Here is a 21,060-nt window from a genome sequence, read left to right as displayed (position 1 = left end):
GATAATTTGGGCCCTAGGGAGCTCCATCACCCCCGCCTGTGGCTTATGAGTGACCTTTAATGGTCGGGGACTGGAGCTACTCTGCTAGGAAAGCTGGCAGTGTGGATTGAAGGACACATTGTAGAGAAACACCTGCTGCTGCCTGGAAACTGTTTCCAATGGGCCAAGCCCTCCTCAGCAGCCCTCTCCCTGTGCTTTCTTTGTGAAGCTCTCAGTTTTACAGGCAAAGACGGAACCCAGAGTCACACCGCTAGGCAGGTCTTCCCCATACTATGTGCATCCAGAGTCAGATTTAACCACAGGGTGATTCCATGGGGAGCAACCAGGCCCTATCATGGCACAAGTGAGCACCCACAAAACAACACCCCCCATTTCTCTTTTCTCTTCCCAGAATTCCAGCTTTGTTTTCTGGTGACTTCCATCTCTCAGAAAGCCTGGGTCCTCAAGGCTTGATGTTTGGATCATCTTAGCCTCCAGCTCAGGTGCCCTAAGCAGAATCGGGGTTCTCAGCGATGACAGATATGTCGCCTCTCATAAGCATCCCCTTGTGAGCCCCCAGGGATTGTGAGTTGTCATTTTAGGCAGGATGTCATATTCCAGGCTAGCCAGGAACTCTCTCCCAAGGATGACCTACCTGATTTTCTCTTGATCCTCTTCCTTGAGTGCTCAGATTGCAGGCATGTGCCACCACGTCTGATTTAAGGGGTGTTGAGGGCTTTATGGATGTTAGCCAAGTGCTCTCCCAGTTGAGCTACATTCCCGGCCCTGATATTAGACGTTTAAATCTTGTCTTTTACCTACATTTTAAGTTTGGGCCTAGGGGAATATGTTGCTACTGGTAACGTTGCTAAAACTAAAACTAAAAACCCCTGCGGGCATGGTGACACACACCTTTATTCCCAGCACCTGGAAAGTAGAGGTGGGCAGATCTCTGTGAGATTAAGGTTAGCCTGTGCTACATACAGTTCCAGGTCATCTGGGGCTCTATAGCAAGAGCCTGTCTCAAAAAAAAAAAAAAAAAAAAAAAAAAAGCAAACTAGACACCATAAATGGTTTTTGTTTTTTGGGTTTGTTTTTTTTTTTTTTTTTCAAGACAGGGTTTCTCTCTAACAATCCTGTCATGGAACTTACTTTCTATTGGCTGGCTTCGAACTCACAGAGATCCTCTGCCTCTGCTTCCCAAGTGCTGGGATTAAAGGTGGGCGCCACCACCGCACGGCAATGATAAATGGTTTGAGCGGATGGAGAGTTTATCTGCACGCAGACAAAAGGATCTTGCCTGGTCCAGGCTTCACAGGTCCAGAAGTGATGTAGGGTATGTAGACTGGGATGGGAGTGGTGTGTGCATTCAGTTCCCATCACGAGTTGGGACACAGAAGACTGGGCTGAGCCTCTGGCCATTCTTACACGGGGTGCTTGCCTCCTACCCAGACACTTTAGCCGCTACAAAGCCAGGCTACCCTTGGAGCACTGTGGAATCCTCGGTGGGCAGGCTCCCGCTCAGATTGACAATGTCACAAGGCAGGCCAGCCTTGCCCCTCCCATGACTAATGATGGATGGTGGGAGACTGTGGCGGCCTGCTGCAGTTCCCAAGGGTTTTTGTTTTTGTGGTTTTCTTTTCTTCTCTGTGTGTGTATGTGTGTGTGCGGTAGCAAAGGAAGGAAATGAGAGTGGGAATAGAGTATAGCGCTGCCTCCTGCCCCCACCCCCTGCCCCCACCCCCTGCCCCCACCCCCTGGAGCCTGGTCAGTGATGAGAAGCTCTGCAGGAAACACCTCAAAGTCGCTGAGGGTGTTCCCCCACGAATGTGGCTTGCTGAGGTCTGGGGCCAGGAAGGAAGGAGCCAGGACTAGCAGGCAAGGAAGGAAGAGGGGGAGGCTGGGAAGGCACGAAGGTGACAGGCTGACTGCCACCTACAGTACCCACACACCAGGACCTCTGTGGACAGCCTGACTTGTCCCTATGACTCCCTATGAGCTACTCCATTCTATAGGACTAAGCCTCAAAAAGGAAAGGGACCGGAGATTGCTAGCTGCAGAGGACAGGGTTGAGACAACTGGCTCATGTCCCCAGTCTTTGTGGCTCTTTCAGCCTGGCACACTGAGCCCAGGGGACAAGGAGCGGGATCATCACAGAAGGCCTTGTGAGAAATCAGCTGCGTTCTGAGGAGAGAAGAGAGGGCCAGGCAGAGGTGGGGACTACGGGATAGCTGACAGGAGCTAGGTGTGGAGGCTGAGAGGCAAAGAGGTGGTTCCAGGCTGCCCTGCACGGGAGAAGAGCAAAGAGGCTGGGGACAGGCTCCATCCTGTGGGACATGCTGGCTGTGCTGACAAGGGCTAACAGATCCCATACACACACACACACACACACACACACACACACACACACACACACACACACACACACAACTTACCGGCCAGACAATCAGTGAGTCCCAAGACAGCTTTGAGAGACAGTTCATGTACCCTCAAAGCTTGGCCTGGATAGCAGGATGACCAAGAAGATGCCATAAGGAGTCTCTCTGGGTAGCAGGGGTAGGAGATTCCCAAATCACACCACTCTTAGTACTGAAGAGCCACCAGCCAGAACCAGCAGAGTCTCTCATTGTCCCCCTTGTCCTCAGTCTCCCTGACTCTACCCTTTGGTCTCTGGCTACCTGTGACTGAGACTTAGGAAGGTCTTCAGGCCCTAGTCACCGCCAGGCTCCTTGCACAAGGTATACTTCCAGTCAGGAAACCCAGATGCCCTGTTTCCAGGTCTAGGGACCCTCAGGAAGACAGTCTGGAGGCTCTAAGAAGGACTAGGCCCAAGTCTTTCCCCGTGCCATGGGAAGCTACTCAGCCTTGGGCACACCCTCTGAATCTGTCTCTCCTAACCAGACATACCCACCAACCTCTTGCTCTATTAAACAAACACTCAAGGTCCCATTCCGCTTCCATCTGGCCCCTAGCCCCATCTCTGCACTCAGGATCATCTCCCAACATTGTCTCGCAGATTATGGCCTGGCTGGGTCATGGGGTCATAGAAACGCCAGGGGCCTGGCTTTATGGTTACCTTCCGTTCCACCCTCCTCAGTTAGCTCTGCGTTAGCTCCCTGGCTGGAAGGTACTGACAGCATGCCTGTTTCATGGCTGACAGGTACAGAGACTTGCCCATGGTCAGGTGGGGCAGGAAAACCAGGATGGGCCCCTGCTGGACCTGGAGAGGGAGGGGCCTGGGACTCACAAGGAGGGTGCAGGGAGGTCGAGGGGTCTCTGGGGAAAACTCATCTAAGATCAGGTTTCTATCACCCTAGAACCCTGTCTGCAGTGCCAGCAGGACTCTGCCGGTCACCGAGGGGTGTGTGTGGCAGCAAGCAGGGTCTCCTGGCCAGTGAGTCACTCACTTCCCCTCCTCTGTGACAGAGGTGCCTCTCACACCCTGAACTTTAGGTTGTGAGGTTTCAAGGCCACTTGCCCTCCACAGGCCTCAGTTTCCCTACTAGCAGGAAGGACTGCTTATCAAGTGTCAACAGTTCCAGGCCTTCACCTCAGGCTTTGGAGCCTGGGAACCTCAGCAACTTCACTTCCTCATTCCTGCCTGGCCTACCCTTCTCCACAGAGGTCTGTCTCTCCCCCGCTGGGCTGACCTGCCCCTGGCATCCAGCCCTGATACACATGTGGTGGGGGGTCAGAATGCCCCCGACACCTGTTCCGGGAAGGAGCTAAGAATTCTGGATCTCCACCCCAGGGCTCTCAGCAGACCCAGACGCGCTCTGTGCTTAAATCCTAGCACAGGGAAGGGCCAGACTGTCCGGGGCATTTAGTACCCTCTGGCTGTCTACAGCACAGGGAGAGGAGTCTTGCAGAACAGGGAAAGATGTGTTGCCCACCCACCTCATACTGCAGTGTTTTAGAACCCTGGTCTTACACTTGAGGAAGGAAACCACTAGGTTTTGGGGACCCCAGGCCATCGGCAGGTACCTGACCCCACACAAGCTAGTGTTAGAATCAGGCCCAGAGCTACAGGGGAAGCCTGCTGGGAACAGCAGGGTTAAGAAAACCATCCCAGCCTATGCCATCAAGTCCCTGTCAATCCCTGGAAATTGGAGCCATCAATGCAAATAGGTACCCAGCCTTGCCCCTCAGACTACAGACAAATTTCAGCAGTTATCTAGATAGAGGGCAGTTGCAGTGTCCCCCGGAACTGTATCTACGGCTGAATCTGAATGGTTACCTTCCCACCCATCCACCACCACCACCCATGAGTGCACTGTAATCTGGCAACTTTTATTACTGGAAAGTCCCTCCTATGTGAAACCAGAATTCCTCAAGCCACAGAACCGGTGGTCACAAGGGCTCAGGTTGCCTAGAATGGGGCAGAGTACTGACCACCCCTTCTGGGCAAGACCAGCTTGTATCTGAGGTTATTGGACCCAGGGTCCTGGTGAAGGACTGGCTTTGTTAATTTATTTGTTTTTAGTTTATGTACAGGTGTTTTACCCCCACGTATGTCTGTGCACCACACACGCGGATGCTCGCAGAGGCCAGAAGAATGCACTGGACCCTCTGGAACTGGAGCAAATGACCACTTATTACCATGTGGGTGCTGGGAACCTAACCAGGGTCCTCCGGAGAGGGAACTGGTGCTCTTCGGCTCTGAGCCATCTCTCCAGCCCCTAAAAGCCTGTATCCGCAGCTACAGGCAGGGGCTTTTCCAGCTCAGGACTTGCCTCAGTCATCTGGTTCATTCAGTGGTCAGCAAAGGGCTGACCTACCAGCAAGTCACCAATCAGCCAGCATCAACCAGCTAGTCACCACAGTCGGCCAGACCATGCCTCCCAACCAGATAGTCACCACAGTCTGCCAGCACCACGCCTACTGACCAGCTTAGTTTACCCAACTGTAGGCACTATTTTAATTCACATTTATTTTTAGAATACTCAGCCACTTACTGTAGTGAGGATACACCAGACAGTTAGAAAAGGAAACCTTCCTGGCCTGAAGTCCTGGAAGGAGCCTCAGCCACCCCGAAAGACTCCCCCACAAATGCCTGGAATGCCTCCACTCTTGAGTCCCCCTAACAGATAAAAAATTCCATGGCTCCAGGCTTCAGAGCTGCGGGTAGGGCCAGAGTGACTCACTAGGCTTCCTTCTTGGGGTCAGTCACGGGGAGGGTGACAGACCCTCCGCCCACCCATCTCCTGCCTGCCCTTCAGCCTAGATGCACGTGATCAACACGTCCACGAAGGTGGGCACTTCGATCTCTTCAAAGAGCACACGGCGTGGGGAGGGCCTGATCTCAGGCGCTGCCCTCAGCAAGTGTTGGGTGTGTTGCAACAGATTATGATTCCTACGGCGACCGAGTCTGCGCAGCGCCAGAATGGCCAGTACGTGGTCACGCCTGTAAAGACATGGGGGTCCTTACCGCAGAGTGGTGACCCTGGTACCCTCCAGCCCCGCCCCGCCCCTAGAGAGGACAGGATCCAGGGTTGGGAGGAAGTATGATTCAGCCAGCATTCCTGGAGCTGGGTCAAAGAGGCTGAAAGGCTGGGACCATCCCAGGCTGGGAGGGGATGAGGGTTCTAAAAGGAGGCGGGATTGTGGAGCTGGGGGTGCACAGCAACTAAACCTAGAAGCACACAGGCATGAGATAGGGGAGGGAGCACGCACACAGTCGAAAGAAGCTTTGAGCAGAGGCGAAGCAAGGAATCTGATCTAGGGAAGGTTCCAGAAACTGACAGAGAGCTAGAGGGGTGGAGGTGGAGGCCAGGGGAATGTCCTGGCTGTGTGCAAGACAAAGCAGCAGCAGGGTGGGGGAATCTGGAGACTGGAGAGGGATGGTGAGTGGGGGAGAGGAAGGTACAAAGTGGCACCCTGAGCCACTGTTCCTTACTGGTTCCCCACAATTGTCCAGGGCTTGGAGCTAGGAAGGGAGGGCCAAACCCAGGCTGGGGAACCCCCAAAGATCTGTAGGGAAACTGAAAACTTAGATGGGATCGTCAGCCTGAACCAAATCTGGCAGAGCAAACCGGCAGTCCGCAGCCGCAGCCGGGAGCCAGGGAAGGGTCTGGACCAGGCCTTTCAGCGGCTTTCCATCCCGGAATCTCTGAGCACGTTGGAAAGAGCCGAACCGGGATCCCTACGGGTTCCCGATGACTAAGCACCCCGCACAACCCGGGATCCGGGTCCGAGCCTCCTTTCTGTCGAAGCCTCAGAGGGATTCCAGAGAGGGTTTGCGCCTGGGGGCAGGGGAAGCCGCGTTGTCCACGGGTGATAGAGAACACAGGGAGAGACGGCCCTTTTTGCCTAAAGTCCCTGTGCCCTTCCCTCGTGCGCATGCTCCGCTGAGGCATTGAGTTCTCTCAGCCGGGATAAAGTGGCTCTTCCCTGTCCTACTCGTCCGCAGTCACAGCCAACAGGACTTTGCTGAAGGCGCGAGTGCCAGTTACTCCTGACTCCTGGTCAGAAGCTAGTGGGGGAGGAAGGCCTGCAAACCTGATGTCTGGGTAGCTGCGTATAAGTGTCTCCAGATGCCGCTGGATGTCGTCTTTGTAGGTCTCGCCCAGGATCTCAGCCACGCACAGGATGGCTTGGTCCAACCACTTGGCTTCAGAGCCCTGAGAAGACAGGGAGATGTGTGCCGCGGTCCACTTCCCCGTGGAGCTCCTTAGTACAACCCCTCCTTTAGTCCCCTGCTACACCCATCCCATGTATCTCCCGCGGGTGGTTTGCCACTGGGGCAAAGGACAGAGGGAGCATCTGCAAAGATTCTGTAGAGATGGCTTCTTGTCTGCACAGATGGGAAATCCTCGCCCTGACCAGGGACATGCAGCAAGGAGCCTGCCGACAGTAGGAGACCAGCAGCCCAGATAAGAAATTTGGGTATGGCTCAGACTGTCCCGGATCCGAGTAGGGAGAGACCGCCCACAGATCTTGCCCATCACAACCTTCACCTTCATCTGCAACTGTGCACAAATATGAAGTGGCCTCCCCATCTGGGCCCGCACCTCTCTTCTCTATGACCCTTTCCTACACCCGCCCTGGGTTTTGTTTTTTTACAGGATGAGAGTAGAAAGTGCCTGACTGGCCAGAGGCCGAGCCCTGCTTGACATTCAGATGTTGCTCCTACCAGGCCCTGGAAAGTGTTGCTAATGGCCTGCGCGTCCAGGCTCATCTTATGGGAGCCGTTCACACGGTCCAGGCCACTGAACCTCTCGTGGGGCCTCAGCACCTGCCCCAGGTACTCGCGGACCACAAAACGGTGAACCTCCTGCAGAGTCTCCTGGAAGAGTGAGGTTTTTGGGTCAGGATAAAAGGCATGGGCTCTGCACACCCATGCCAGCCACCCCACTTCCTGGTACCTGTGCCAGTAGTGGGGTCACATGCTCAAGATGATGTGCAAAGTCCACCACCTTGACCATGAGGGGACGCAGTGTGTCCTGTGTGAGCCAGCTCTTGGTATGCAGCATCTTGAATAACGGCTGGGGACAGAGGGACATGGGAGTGAGCTCCGTTCGCCATTCCTAACCCCCTTCACCGCCGGGTTCTCTTGTGCCATCCTCTTTCCTGAGCACAGATTTTTATCACTGCGCCTTTCCCAGAATGCCTCCTTCAGTGGGCATGGTTTGGGTTTAGTGTCTTGTCAGGCCCTGCTTGTCCAGAGCTCGGATGTTGGTCACAGAGAGGAAGGGATTACAGTGGAATGGTAGGTGCTTCCCAACTGCTCTTGCTCAGCTGGGAACTCACTTAGGGTGAAGGAATGCCAGGGACGGAGGGCACCGCTGGGCATGGAAAACCTCCAATTCACCTGTATGTCTTGCTGTGTCATCTGAAGCAGGTGCTTCTGGAAGCTATTGGTGGCAGCCACAAGGGGTTTCTCCAGTTCCTTTACGGTTCCAGGGAACCTGGCCAGAAGGCTGGTTCTGGGGAGGGGCCAAGACAAGTAATAAGCTGGGCAGGGGGAAAGAGGCTGGGGAATAAGACCCAGCTAGCATAACCCTGCAGCCTGGGCACTGCACGGACTTCATTCATTTACCAGTGGTTCTCAACCTTCTTAACGCTGCGACCCTTTAATATAGTTCCTCATGTTGTGGTGACCCCAACCATAAAATTATTTTAATTGCTTCTTCATAACTGTAAGAATTTTTGCTACTGTTATGAATTGTAAAGTAAATATCTGATATGCAAGACACCTGACACGGACTTCTGTTGAAAGGACTGTTCGATCCCCACCAAAGCGTCTCAACCCACAGGTTGAGAACCGCTGATTCAGACTGCTGTGAAGGGCAGACCCTGGAGGGGTACAGAGTAGCAGCCATGGAAGCAGAACTGAATGAGGGGACAGTTTTAGAGTCATGGGAGCCAATCAAACTCTGGCAGCAGAGTGGAAGCTCAACTCCATGACAGAGGTCCCATCTGGCAGCTTTGGGACAGCCCTCCACGCCTCTTGGGACATTGTCACCCAGCCATGTCTGGCACAAACTCGCCACTGAGCTTCATCATGCCTCTGAGGATGACAGTACCCCACTTCACTGTTGAGAAAACCGAGGACCAGGCTCTACCAGTGCACAGCGCTAGCTATCAGACAGAGAACGCTTCCTGGGGCTGAGTGGTCATTGTTGTTGTATAGTCCATATCCCCCTCTTCCCCCTCCCCCCCCACCATTCCCCACCCCCACTGCTGAAGAGTAGCCAAGAGCATACTGGGAAGCAGAGCATCAGTGTGGCCACTCTTGGGACACAGGCAGAGCTGGTTTAAGTTCTAGCTGTGTGACTTCCTGGTTGTACCAGTATCCACTTGTCCATCTGTATCTGGTACCCTGGCCGTGGGATGAGGTGGATGAAGCAGGCACATGGTGCCTGGTGTATCGCAAGCGCTCATAAAGAGCTCATATGAATTGAGTGCCCACAGTCTGAGGAAGCAAGCTCTGGCTTTGTTAGAAGACAAGAGGCACAGAGATGAAGTGATGTCCCAGGGCACACAGCCAACAATGGGCAACACAGGAATTCGAACCAACCAGGAAACCTCGATCTCATGCCTTCTGTTAATGGCTACATTCCCCAGCCTAACATATCTGTGGGGAAGAGTGTACCCAGTGTGCCTGGGGTCAGGGCAAGGTAGCCGTCTCTCCGAAACAGAAAGGGAGGGCCTTGCATTCTGAAAGTAGAGGCGCCTGAGATTGTCCAGGATGGGGTTCAAGGAGGGAGCTTCTCCGAGGAGGAGGTAAAAAAAAAAAGAACGGAATGGGATTGAGGAAATAATGGGATGAAGGAAATAAGCGAGGAGCCCTGGGATCAGGGGATCCCTATCTCCTCAGCCTCTGGTCAGCCTTGAAGCTCCACATTCCCCAATCGTTCCATGACCCTAGCTCTGTTGAACACATTAGGGCCAGGGCGGAGAGGGGACAATCCGGGAAGGCCTCGGGGGAACCCATAAGATTCAACACTCAGGAGGTACTACCCCGAACCCCCCCTCCCGCTCCCCGCCCCTCCCCGTGTCCGCATCCCCCATCATCCCCGCCTGCCCAGCCTCCGCTGCTTCGGATCTTTTTTTCCTGTGGCTCGCGCGCCTCCTGCTGGCAGTGCTCAGCAACGCCCTGGAGCTGGGGCGACCTACCTCATCTCCACGCAAGCGTTAATGTAAGCGCCCAGGTAGCACACGCTCACCGCCTTCGACGCCAGAAATGCTTTTTCAAACCTGGGGATCGAAAAGGATCATTCCTCTGACCTCGGATCTCCGCCCTTTTAGGTCCTCACCAGTCATGAGGGTCTCACACTCAGACCGGTGGACCCCGCCCACTCCTGGCCGTGTCATCTCCCACCCTTCCAGGGCTGAGAATGCCACCCGCACCTGGGCACAAAGAGGCAGAGCGCACGTGCGCAGATCTGCAGGGTGGTGGCCTCCAGCTCCGAGGAGATAGCGCCGGCCGCCTTCACGTGCTCAGCCACGAGCTGTCAGGGATGCCACACGCTGAGTGCAGTAGAGTCTCGAACCCAGCCCACCTCTGTCTGCAGTTTTCAGTTGCCCCAATGTGAGGGTCACCCCCACCCCAATCCCAGAGTCCACCGGCAGACCTGAGAGCTGTAACCTAGACTGGCCATGTGCTTCAGGGGCCTAGATCACCCCCACAGGTTCCCCTCTCATATAACTTAGCTCTGAGGGATCTCCGCCACGTGACTGAGGCCAGAACCAAGCCCCTCCTCAGCCTTCTCCCGTGCGCACCATGTGCACATCGATGGACAGGGGCGTATGGTAGAGGCCCTGTAACACTTCCAGCTCCTCGCCGGCTTCCCAGCGACTCTGCTCCAGGTGCAAGATGCTATCAAAACAGCTTGTGATCTTTGTCTGTGGGATTAGGAGTGGGCTGCGATTAGAAGCCATCCACGAGGAAGGGAAGAGCTCCCCCTGCCTTCCAAGCCCCACTTTGCGCCTGGAAGGACTAGCGTCACTGGACCCCATCCACAGACCACGCCTACAGGTGCCTCCAGCACAACCCCAATTCTGGGAGTCAAGCCTCCGGTCCCAGTCTCTGGAGCCCGGAGCCTCCCCAGCCTCACCTCTAGGAAGTTAGTGTAGTCACTTTCCAGTCGGGCCCACAAAGCAGGCTCTAGGAGTGGGGGTAGCGGTTCGGTGGGCAGTGCCAAGTCTGGGGCGCCTAGGAAGTCAGGACTGAAAAGCAAGATGGGGTGGAAGAGTTGCTGAGGACCCAGGAGGAGCTCTGATACCCACCAGCTGCCTCCTCTCCCTAATCAGGCTCAAAGTCCAAAGTCATCATTAGGTCTCTGAACTCCATTTCTGTTGACACATTCCAGTCCTCTACCCTCTAGATCTATGCCATCATTTCCCTTCCCGAAAGCCTCTGCCGGCTGCCTTGGACTTCTTGGCACTCAAGCATCCAGCTGGGCCTGCTCAGAAGGCTTAAGGAGCTGTTCCGATGGACCTCTCTCTGCCAGACTGCCTCAATGTGACCTCTACCCTCGTGGTTAGCCTACATTAAAGACTGAGCTCTAAGCAACCCCCCCCCCCCACACACACATCACCATGTAACCCAAATCAGGGTGCCCGAGAATGACGGCCTGACCACAGCAATGTAAAGAGGCCAGGATTTGGACAGCCTTCTCCCTCGCTTATTCTTCTCCCTTTGGCCTGTGGCAAAGTTGGGGCCCATTCATCTGGGAAATTAAAGTACCCTTGTTACACAACACCCTTCTTGTTACACAGTACTAGGGATGGATGGATGCTCACCCAGAGGGAAAGGAGGCTGAACCCACACTCCCAGTGGTGTCCTGCCTGGAAAGCCGCTCTTTTCTAATGCATTTGCAGTCGCTTTAGGGACTAGCAGGGCTCAGGGGCTCCTGGCTCTGGTGTGAGGTGCACATGAAAGACTCTCTAGCTTTGGGAACCTGTAGCTGCGTGGTCCTTTAGGAGAACCTGGGATGGGAGCACACAGCCTAGCACAAGAGAAAGAGTGACAAAATCCCCAGTCTTCCTGGCACCCCATCGCTTTGCCTGCGAAGGAATGGGGAAGAAAGGTGCCCTGTGTGTTCGCAGCTGTTTCCCAAGCTCTCCTGGTGGGTAATGGTCCCCGCTTCTGCCGTAAAAACTGTTATTTCAGGACTCACCTGCCGTACACATTGGCGGCCCAGTCTAACAGCACATAGAGCTGCTCACAGCCGTGGGCGTCTCGCGCCAGCTCCTGCAAACGCTGGGCCACCGCGCTGTGAAAGGCACGCAAGTAGGTCTCCCACACCGGGAAATCGGTGGCTTCGTAAGCGGGCTGTATCTCTAATCGCACCTTCTGCAGGTCACGGCGAACCACGCTACCGAGTTCAGCCAGAAGCTGGGCTAGGTCGGAAGAGTCCTCCGCAGCCCCTGGGGTGACTTTGACGCCAGCCCGCTGCACGCGCTCCTGGGCGCTGCGCTGCACCGCGTCCTTCCAGTGCCGGCGCCAGTGGCGGGGCGTACTCAAGAAGTCACCGTCGGCTTGGGGGGCCTGATGGGCCTCCTCTTCTAAGTTCACCACCTGGGCCAGTTCGGCTAGAGCCTCTCCATCCACGCCTTCGGAACCCAGCGCCTCGCGCACAATGGCTCCGATCTCCGCGGCTATTCCATCGTAATGTAGGCAAACGTCCATAGCACGCCGAGCATAGGCGGTGGGGTCCTGCGCAAAGGTGCGTGAGGTTTTGTCTGCTACCAGCCGCGTCTCCAGGTACCGCAACTGTTCGAAGGCCTTCACTAATTGCCTCTCAGTGATGAGGTCTGTCACGGATTTGCTCTCTGCAAGCGCAGGTGAGAAAGGGGTCAATGGAGGGACCAGCACAGGGTCTTAGACATCTAGGCTGCTCCCAGAGTCTTGGGCTGGGCTGCCTGGCCATTACCCAGATGTTCTGTGAGCCATTGAACTGCTCCACCTGCCAGAAGACCTTGCTTAATTAGAATCACGTTTGAGGTAGCAGAGCCAGGATCCCAAACCTGGCTGAAAACAACAATTTGGGTCATCTTCTGACTCCACGGCAATATGGGGCCGGGTACCTTTTATCTTGCACACACCCCCACTCCCATCTCTGCTGAACTGGTCCTGGTGTTCTCATGTGTGGCTGTAATTGCAGGTCTAATAGGTTCAGAGCTCAACTGGGTGTGTCCTAATGTCCAGAGTCAGCCTTTCTCTGCTGACTCTGCTGGGCTGCTCTTTGCCTGCCCCTTGTTGGAGGAGTTTCTCTACTTCTGATGGATCCCTTGTTGAGAGTTCAAGTTCACTGTGTGCTCACCTGAGCAGTCCCTCTAGCTGCCTCTCCAGGTGACGGTGGCCCTATGATCCTCTGGGACCCTGTGATCTGAGAGAATCAGTGCCTAATAATTAGTATGAGTTTGCTCAAGGGGCCAAGTGGTGAAAAGCCATGCAGATCTGGGTTCAAATCCCACCTCTCTTATAGTTAGCAGTAAGACACCAGCAAGTCACTTAGTTGAGCCTGACTTTTCTGTTTGCCCAGTGGGTATATTAGATTTCCCTTGCTAGATCCTGGAAGAATTGGTGCAGAAGGCAGGATTTGGGTATGTGGGGATACCTTGGCTCAGCTCCCGCCCTCTCTGCCCTCAGTTTCCTCTCACACTGTTGTATGAGACCCTACCTTCCTGGAGTTCCAGATCCTCAGGTCCCATCCCCGTGGATGCCTGCCGACTGATACCATCAGTGACACTGGAAGGCTTCTCTGTCACTGCAGGGACTTGAGGGTGCCCAGCAGCTAGGCCTTCATCCAGGGCCCGTCTCAAGGACCGGAACAGGCGGGAACTTCGCCTGATTAGGCCCTGGTCCTCCTTAGGTTTGTGGGTGGAAGCTGGCAGGCTGGTCCGGAAGAAGGTCCGCTTCAGGGTGCTCAGGCTGGGTTTCAGAGTGTCCCCGTGGTGAATACTTGGCTCTTTCATACTGTTGGACTTCCGGGTGCCCTGAGCTAGGGTTTGTGACTTCCCAGGCTCCTTGGGGCTTTGGAGCTCTGGCCCAGCGGTCACTGTCCATGGCAATGGCATCTTGGCAGCAGGAAAGCTGGGGGCGGGGTGTGAGAAAGCAGTTCGAGAGGGCTGGAGGCTGCCCAGCCCAGGAAGAAGACACAGAAGCCCGGGAAGCTCTCTGGGGCTCAGTAGAACCCAGGAGTGCAGGAAGGCTTGATTTCTTCTATGGAAAAGGAAATGTCTGCCAGCTACTGGGCTGGCCAGAGCCTTCTGCATGCCTGAGTGCAGCTGGAGCTAAGATGCAGACAGCTACTCCCTCCCTGGTGCCATCCCCAAAGGCTCTCTCCCAGGTGGCCACCTTACTGAGCCCGAGCGGTTCTCACTGAATTAGGAACGTTCATCACTCATTCTGGGAAACCCACAACCCACAACCACAAGGGAAGGGTCCAGTACCCACATCCCAGACGTCTAGGATTTTAGATTCTAAGGCCAAAACCTCTCCCCATCCCTTCCTCCCCCAGCCCCACTTTAGCCCCTCCGGAGATGTGGGCTCACCTCTGACAGCACAAGACGCAGGATCACTTCTGCTCAAACAGGAACCTCCTTAAGAAGCATTCCCTTCCGAGACTCCGTGGAGCTGGAGGAGGGTACAATGGTGCCCTAGGGCCCTAGCCGCAGGCACCCAACCACTTATCTTCACCACACAGCCTGAAGGGAAGGTCGTGGGAGGGGCCTCAGGTCTATATTTAACCTGGAGCTGAGGAATCCCAATACATTTCCTACCTGCTGCTCTTCCCCCTCTTGCAACCCCCCAACCTTCACCCCATGGAGTGAGTAGTGGGCTCAAGAGCATGAGAGACACATTGCTCGGGCTGCTGGCAGGCACCGCCACCATATTCTCTTCCAGCTAGCAAAGCCTAACTGTTTGCTTTCTGAGTGTGTGTTTAGCTAGGGGTGGGAGAGAAGAGACAGCCTTCCTGGCCACTGGAACCTTCTGCCCACCACATTGTGCAAGCTAGACATGGGTGGGGGATGGTACTGGGCCAGTAAGCTCCCCAAATGCCTTTGGAGAAACTGAACCAAAAGAGGGCTGGACTGGGCTGAAAAGATGGCCCATGGTTGAGAGTATTCGTTCCTCTTACAGAGGACCCAGGTTCAATTTTCAGCACCCATACAGTGGCTCACAACCATCTGTAGCTCCAGTTCCAGGGCAACCAGTGTGCTCTTCTGACCTCCAAGGGCACCAGGCATGCACATGGTATGCAGACATACGTGCAAGCAAAACACACACACGTAATATAAAGCAAATAAATCTTTAAGAAAGGAAGGAAGGAAGGAAGGAAGGAAGGAAGGAAGGAAGGAAGGAAGGAAGAAGAAAGGCTAGCCCGAGCAGAAGAAAGAAAGAAAGAAGAAAGGCTAGCTCGAGCAGAAGCATAGCTCCCAGCCCTCTTCAGGACTCCCCATCATACCAGGACAAATCCAGGTAGGAGCTAGAGCAGATCCCTGGGTGAGTCAGGAAGGAACTGCGCTTTCCTGGGACTTAAGGCATGCTGGACAGGGGCCAGCCCCTACGCTCTAGCCCTCCAGCAAGGTATCTGACAGAGTCAGCTGAGGCCTACATTTCTGGAGCTCCAGAGGCCACCAGTAGCTTTCAAGGAAGGAGAGAGGCTCAAGTGATTGGCTGTGGCCTTATCAGCCCCACCCTGGTCACAGGTCATTATCCTGCCCTGGCACCCAGTTCAGGGACCCAGCTCCACACAGATGTGACCCATACACAGCAAACTCTGGCTTCTTTCTCAATGGAGCCCTTCAGCACCTAGTGTGGGAGACGGTCTGTTGTGTTCTCTCAGGGGTACTGAGAAAGGACAAGGTGGGTCCTGCCTTGATTGGGGAGAGCTCCCCTTTGTTTACTAAACCCTGCCCATGTGTGCTTTCACTTCAGTGCTGACAAAGGTCTGATCCTCATGACAACAAAGTTGGGGAGTTTTATCTGCCCCATTTGATTTATCTGCCCGGGTGCTTAGAGAGGGAAGGGGCCAGCCTCAAGCCATTCAGCCTGGCCCAACCAGGTCTCTCCAGAAGCTAGGGACAAAGGGTGATTAGTGTGTGTTCATGAGCACTAGAGGACTGGGTGCTACCGAAAGAGCTCTTTTCCCTGTGAGGACCCCAAGACAGGAGTCGGACTTGGCAGTCCTTGCAGGGGAGTCTGGGGACAGATTCTGGATAAGGAAGGACAGCTGGAACACGTGAATTTCATGGCAGGTTATAAGGAGTCTTTGGACTCACTCAGACTGCTCAATCACCCTCATATAAAACCAGGTTTGCACTATAGGGCCCTCAAGGACGCCAATCAGCCTCTCTGGCTCTGGCTGTGGCCAGCTTCTCTGGCTCTGGCTGCGGGCAGCCTCTCTGGCTGCGGGCTGGCTCTGGCTGCAGTCAGCCTCTCTGGCTGCGGCCATGCCACTTTTGGCTCTGCAGCACTCAGCAGCTACCCAAACCATTCTTGACCTCCCCCAAACCAAATGGGTCACTCCCCTGTTTTAAAACCTTCTCTGACTCCCTGGTACCCTCAAGCCATCCTGAGCCCCATAGCTGGGCATTCGAATTCCCCCCACCTTCTGGACTGATCTTTCTTTGCCTCACTCCTGGCTTCACGTTAGCTCATGGGACCCCCTCCATCCTGCTGAATGTGCAGTTGTCAACACCCCCCCCCAAGCTGTGTCCCCTCCTGATCCCCTCTCTCTTTTGGTCTCCAAATCGGACCCAGCTTTCAGGACCCAGTGAGTCCCCTGCCTCCAAGTAATCCTCAGCTTTGTGCCATCTGCTCAGTGGCCCTTCAGGACTGTCCCTACTGTGATGTAGTTTCTTCCAGGCGTGAGAGTCTGTCTGTCTGTCTCCCTTCTCTTTCATCCCAGAGCACAGTTCAAAAGTATGGACTATGCAGTGTGAGTGGGTGCCCCACGTGAGGCTGGCCTGGCTAGGTGCCATTCTGGTGCCCACTGGGCTGATCTGTGGACTTCACCACCATGCCTTCCCTCTGTTGGCCACAAGGCCCATCCCTGGCCCTCTATCTCCTCTCTCCACTGCAGCCACTCCCTGACTGAAGCTTGGTACTCAGCTCCAGGATCCTGCAGATCCAGGCCAGTCCGGGCCCTGGGCTCATCTCTTTCCAGGTCAAGCAACAGTCCCAGCTGCAGGGCCAGGGGCAGGGGCCAGGAAAATCACCATGGGCAACTCCAGCTGTGACCATGAGGCTAGGTCTAGACTCCCCAGTTTCCCAGACTTGCTTCTACCCTTTGCTACCCTAGTAGGGCTGTACCAGCCCCTACTGTTTCAGTTTTTCTCCAGAACAAACCACATCCTTCCTCCCCACTTGCTAGGACTGGGTCATCCCCTAGCCATCAAAGCCCCAAGAATAACGACGGCAGAGAGGTTGTGACACTCTTGCCTTGAAATGTTCCCTGCAAGCTAGGGGGCCTTTCCTGAAAGCATGGAACAGAATGAGAATAGACGGTTTCGGTCATCCTGGGTGTCACCTGCAGGATCCAGTTAAGCCAACAAGACAAGTCTGCAGATGTCCGAGAGGAACACATCAGGTTGCTGTTTTAGTTGTTTATATTTGTCTGACTAGAAATCCCAAGGTTGGCTGTTATGGGCTAACAAAAGAGTTTAGTAAATTTCATATGTTGATTTTGCAAACACAACCAGTAGCTATCTTATATGCCAGCCAAACTTTTTAAAAAAAATATGCAGGCTCCCCTCATAGCTGCCAAAATATAAACACCCCTAGGTTGCCGTTGCCCACAGAAGTGCAGACTTCTTACCTTGGCACACAAGGCCCTTCCCCAGGTTTGTCACGGGTTACCCATCACGCTGTCACTCTCTTGCCCTTCTGTCCACTCAGAGTCACCCCTCCTCCATGCTTCTGTGTGAGTTGCCCTTGCTTCTAGCAGTGACCTGAGCTCTCCCAGCTGCCAACCCCTCAGGTCTCCCCTCTCTGAGAAGCCTCCCCTCACCAGCTGTCCCAGCACACAGCATATTCTTTTCTGGGTCTAACTCCGGCCCTAGATAGTTATGTGGTCTGAGATGTCTCGGCCACTTGACCACGGGTCCCAGGGAGTGTGGAATGAGCCTGGCTCAGATCCATGAAGGGCGTTAAATGTCAGCTGGGCCAAGGAGACGAAGAGGCTCTGACGTGATTGTGAACCTGTGGTACATCCACACGTAGGTGAGCTTCCGTTTTGCACATCTTCATGCTTCCCTGAGTATGCGTATGTGCGTGTATGATTATTCTGTAATATTTGTGTGTGTGTCCTGTGTCTGTGTGCATATCTGCATGCCTCATGCGTGGCTCTGCTTTCTGTAACGGCGCATGGCTGTCTACACACTCGGATATGTGCATACCTTCTGTGACTGAGCTAACACTGTGGCTCAGTTGGCCCGGGCTTGGAACCCAGACCCTTAGCCAGAAAGGCCCCTGACAGAGCCAGAGCAGTCTCCACCCACTGCCTAAACGCCCTCAACCCTCTTGCCCCACCTGACTGGGTCATACCTGGTCTGTGAGCCGATAACTAACTGCCCAGGCAGAAGAGGTCCTGGGGAAGGCAGCCACGCAGGATCCTGAGACCAGGTCTCGGCGGGAGGTCTTCAGAACAGCCCATTTGATTACCAACAGCTGGGACTTCCCAGCCACAGGACCGCCCACGCCCACTTTCTACTCAGACCCCACGCTTTCGCTTTCAGAAAAGTCCCGCCCCTTCCATTCCAGAGGCCTACACTCCAACCTTTGCTCTGGAGCCAGCCTGAGCCGGACCCTGAGCTCCTGGAGGGTTAGGGACGCTAAGGAGGTGGAGATTAGTGAAGGAGAGGTCAGGGAGGTGAAAGTTGAGGAGGGTGGCCCTCTGTTGCAGCAGTGGGGGCAGGAGCTGTTGGGGACCACTGAGGACTGCCAGACCCTCCCACTGCCAGAGGCAACCTAGATGGGGGGCGGGGTTAGAGAACACGCAGCCCCCTAGTGCCCAGAAACATTCCTCTGTCCACTCCAGTCTAGGAAGTTCCCGTCAGTCCCACCTATGTTTGCCAGAGCTACGAGGCAGAGGGCGGATAGGAAGACCTGTCGGGAAAGTTCCCGGTCATGCCTGAAGGAGCAGGTACAAGCCATATACTGTTCCAGAGTGCTGGAAGGAGAGGGCCCTAGGGTCCCAGAGGGTCACAGTCGGGAATGAGAAGCACCTTCTAGACAGAGGCGGTATAAGCAGTCACAGCGTCTGGGGGAGGCAGGTTGTGACTTTTGAACTCAGGGGAAATCCAAGGACACATTCAGGCCTGTCCCATCCTGTGCTGGTTGTAGTATGGATGCTCCAGAGTTACAGTATTGGGTGTTGAGGACACAGCACCACACAGTCCGGGGCCTTCCTGGTTTTGTGTGTTTTTCTGTATGTATTTGTCTGTGTATTGCATGTGAGCCCACCTAGTAAGTCCAGGCTGCCTCAAACTCAGAGATCTGTCTGTCTCTGCCTCCTGAGTGCTAGGATTAAAGACTTTCTTTTTCTCTTTCTTTCTTTCTTTCTTTCTTTCTTCCTTTCTTTCTTTCTTTTTTTGTGAGACAGGATCTTATGTAGCTGGGATTCTGTAGCTTAAGATGACCTTGAATTTTTCCTCCTCCAGCATTCACTTCCCAGTTCTGGGGTTTCTTGCATGAGCCTCCTCAGTGCTGGGGTTACCTGTGTGAACCTCCTCAGATCTGGGATTGCCTGTGTGAGCCTCCTCAGTGCTGGGGTTACCTGTGTGAGCCTCCTCAGTGCTGGGGTTACCTGTGTGAGCCTCCTCAGTGCTGGGGTTACCTGTGTGAGCCTCCTCAGTGCTGGGGTTACCTGTGTGAGCCTCCTCAGTGCTGGGGTTACCTGTGTGAGCCTCCTCAGTGCTGGGGTTACCTGTGTGAGCCTCCTCAGTGCTGGGGTTACCTGTGTGAGCCTCCTCAGTGCTGGGGTTACCTGTGTGAGCCTCCTCAGTGCTGGGGTTACCTGTGTGAGCCTCCTCAGTGCTGGGGTTACCTGTGAACCTCCTCAGATCTGGGGTTGCCTGTGTGAGCCTCCTCAGTGCTGGGGCTACCTGTGTGAGCCTCCTCAGTGCTGGGGTTACCTGTGTGAGCCTCCTCAGTGCTGGGGTTACCTGTGAACCTCCTCAGATCTGGGGTTGCCTGTGTGAGCCTCCTCAGTGCTGGGGCTACCTGTGTGAGCCTCCTCAGTGCTGGGGTTACCTGTGTGAGCCTCCTCAGTGCTGGGGTTACCTGTGAACCTCCTCAGATCTGGGGTTGCCTGTGTGAGCCTCCTCAGTGCTGGGGTTACCTGTGTGAGCCTCCTCAGTGCTGGGGTTACCTGTGTGAGCCTCCTCAGTGCTGGGGTTACCTGTGAACCTCCTCAGATCTGGGGTTACCTGTGTGAGCCTCCTCAGTGCTGGGGCTACCTGTGTGAGCCTCCTCAGTGCTGGGGTTACCTGTGTGAGCCTCCTCAGTGCTGGGGTTACCTGTGAACCTCCTCAGATCTGGGGTTGCCTGTGTGAGCCTCCTCAGTGCTGGGGTTACCTGTGTGAGCCTCCTCAGTGCTGGGGTTACCTGTTTGAGCCTCCTCAGATTTGGGGATCCAATCCAGGGCTGAAAGAATACTAGGTAAGCTTCTCTCTACCTGAGGTAGAGGGATGGGGAAAATTGTGGGACATGAGAAATAAAAGGAGCTCCTGACCCAGGAATCTGGTGGAAGCGTCTCACCAACAGAGAGGCCGAGATCCTGGCATGAACAACACCTGTTTAAGGCCTTTCTCCCCTCCTAGCTATCAACCTTTGATTTCCTAAGGATCTCACCAGAAACTTCACTTACAGAGAAAGGACATATACTAAACTCCTCGAGAAACCCCCTCAAATTATAGTTCCATGTAAGAATCTCTATCATCACCACTCACCTGTCAGAAGAGAGAGGAGGGAGGGGAGAGCATTCTTAGTGATGTCTAAGATGTAATGTGAGAGTCGCCAAAATGGTATATATGGCTAATAGCTCAGGCAGCTCACTGTGGAGTCCCTGGAGGAGGCTACACCCTCACGCAGGCATGTCTTATTTCTGCTCTCCCTTCATGTCCTCACTTACGTAAGACCTGCTCTCTCCGGATCCTCATGTGTAATCCTGTATTACAGTACCTTTAGTAAAAATGGCCAGCTTTTCTTCAGACTGGCTAGTCCTGAAATTCTCTTCCTCGTTAAAGTCACAAATCTGTTTGGCATACTGAACTGATTTTAACTATCTTTTCAAAGACTGTCTTCAATAAGGTCACACTCTCAGGTTCTGGAGCTAAGAGGTCAACATATGAGTAATAGATCCAAAGATACCAGGCATGCTACAGCACCCCATGCTGTCTGGAGTTGGACCAAGCCTGACAGGAGCCATTGGCACCTCCGCCAGAATGCCTTTGGGTTAATCGCTCCTTCAGTAATGAGAAGCCCTAGGCTCCTAGGCGGATGGTGTTATAGAGTGTTAGTTTAGGATGTGTTACATTTGTTTATGCTGTGGAATGTAGGGGGACTTTTCTGTCCTTCCTGTCAGTTCCCAAATAACCACACGAAGACTTCTTATTAATTATGAA

General features: G+C 54.4%; 1 protein-coding gene across 3 annotated transcripts; it reads right to left on the bottom strand.

Annotated features, from left to right (window-relative positions):
• Positions 1 to 4,889: 4,889 nt before the first annotated feature.
• On the bottom strand, positions 4,890 to 18,342 carry Exoc3l4 (exocyst complex component 3 like 4). 3 transcript variants are annotated; one of them, XM_050154782.1, is made up of 13 exons: positions 17,981 to 18,342; positions 13,984 to 14,136; positions 13,110 to 13,522; positions 11,604 to 12,258; positions 10,539 to 10,650; positions 10,204 to 10,326; positions 9,832 to 9,932; positions 9,598 to 9,678; positions 7,790 to 7,904; positions 7,344 to 7,463; positions 7,112 to 7,264; positions 6,478 to 6,599; positions 4,890 to 5,383 (listed from the first exon to the last, which is right to left on the bottom strand). In XM_050154782.1, exons 3-13 carry the CDS (start codon positions 13,504 to 13,506, stop codon positions 5,200 to 5,202), a joined length of 2,163 nt encoding a protein of 720 aa, XP_050010739.1. In that variant the 5' UTR covers positions 13,507 to 13,522; positions 13,984 to 14,136; positions 17,981 to 18,342; the 3' UTR covers positions 4,890 to 5,199. The 3 variants fall into 3 exon arrangements, with proteins under 3 accessions (XP_050010739.1, XP_050010740.1, XP_050010741.1); XM_050154783.1 differs by having other exon boundaries at positions 13,984 to 14,065; XM_050154784.1 differs by lacking the exon at positions 17,981 to 18,342 and adding an exon at positions 14,898 to 16,099.
• Between the last annotated feature and the right edge of the window lie 2,718 nt (positions 18,343 to 21,060).

This window comes from Alexandromys fortis, unplaced genomic scaffold (genome assembly GCF_014885135.2).
Source record: "Alexandromys fortis isolate MF-2015 unplaced genomic scaffold, M_Fortis_MF-2015_v1.1 scaffold_91, whole genome shotgun sequence".
Taxonomy (NCBI): Eukaryota; Metazoa; Chordata; class Mammalia; order Rodentia; family Cricetidae; genus Alexandromys; species Alexandromys fortis.
The sequence above is the reverse complement of the archived record's forward strand: the minus strand, read 5'-3'. Positions and strand labels throughout refer to the sequence as shown.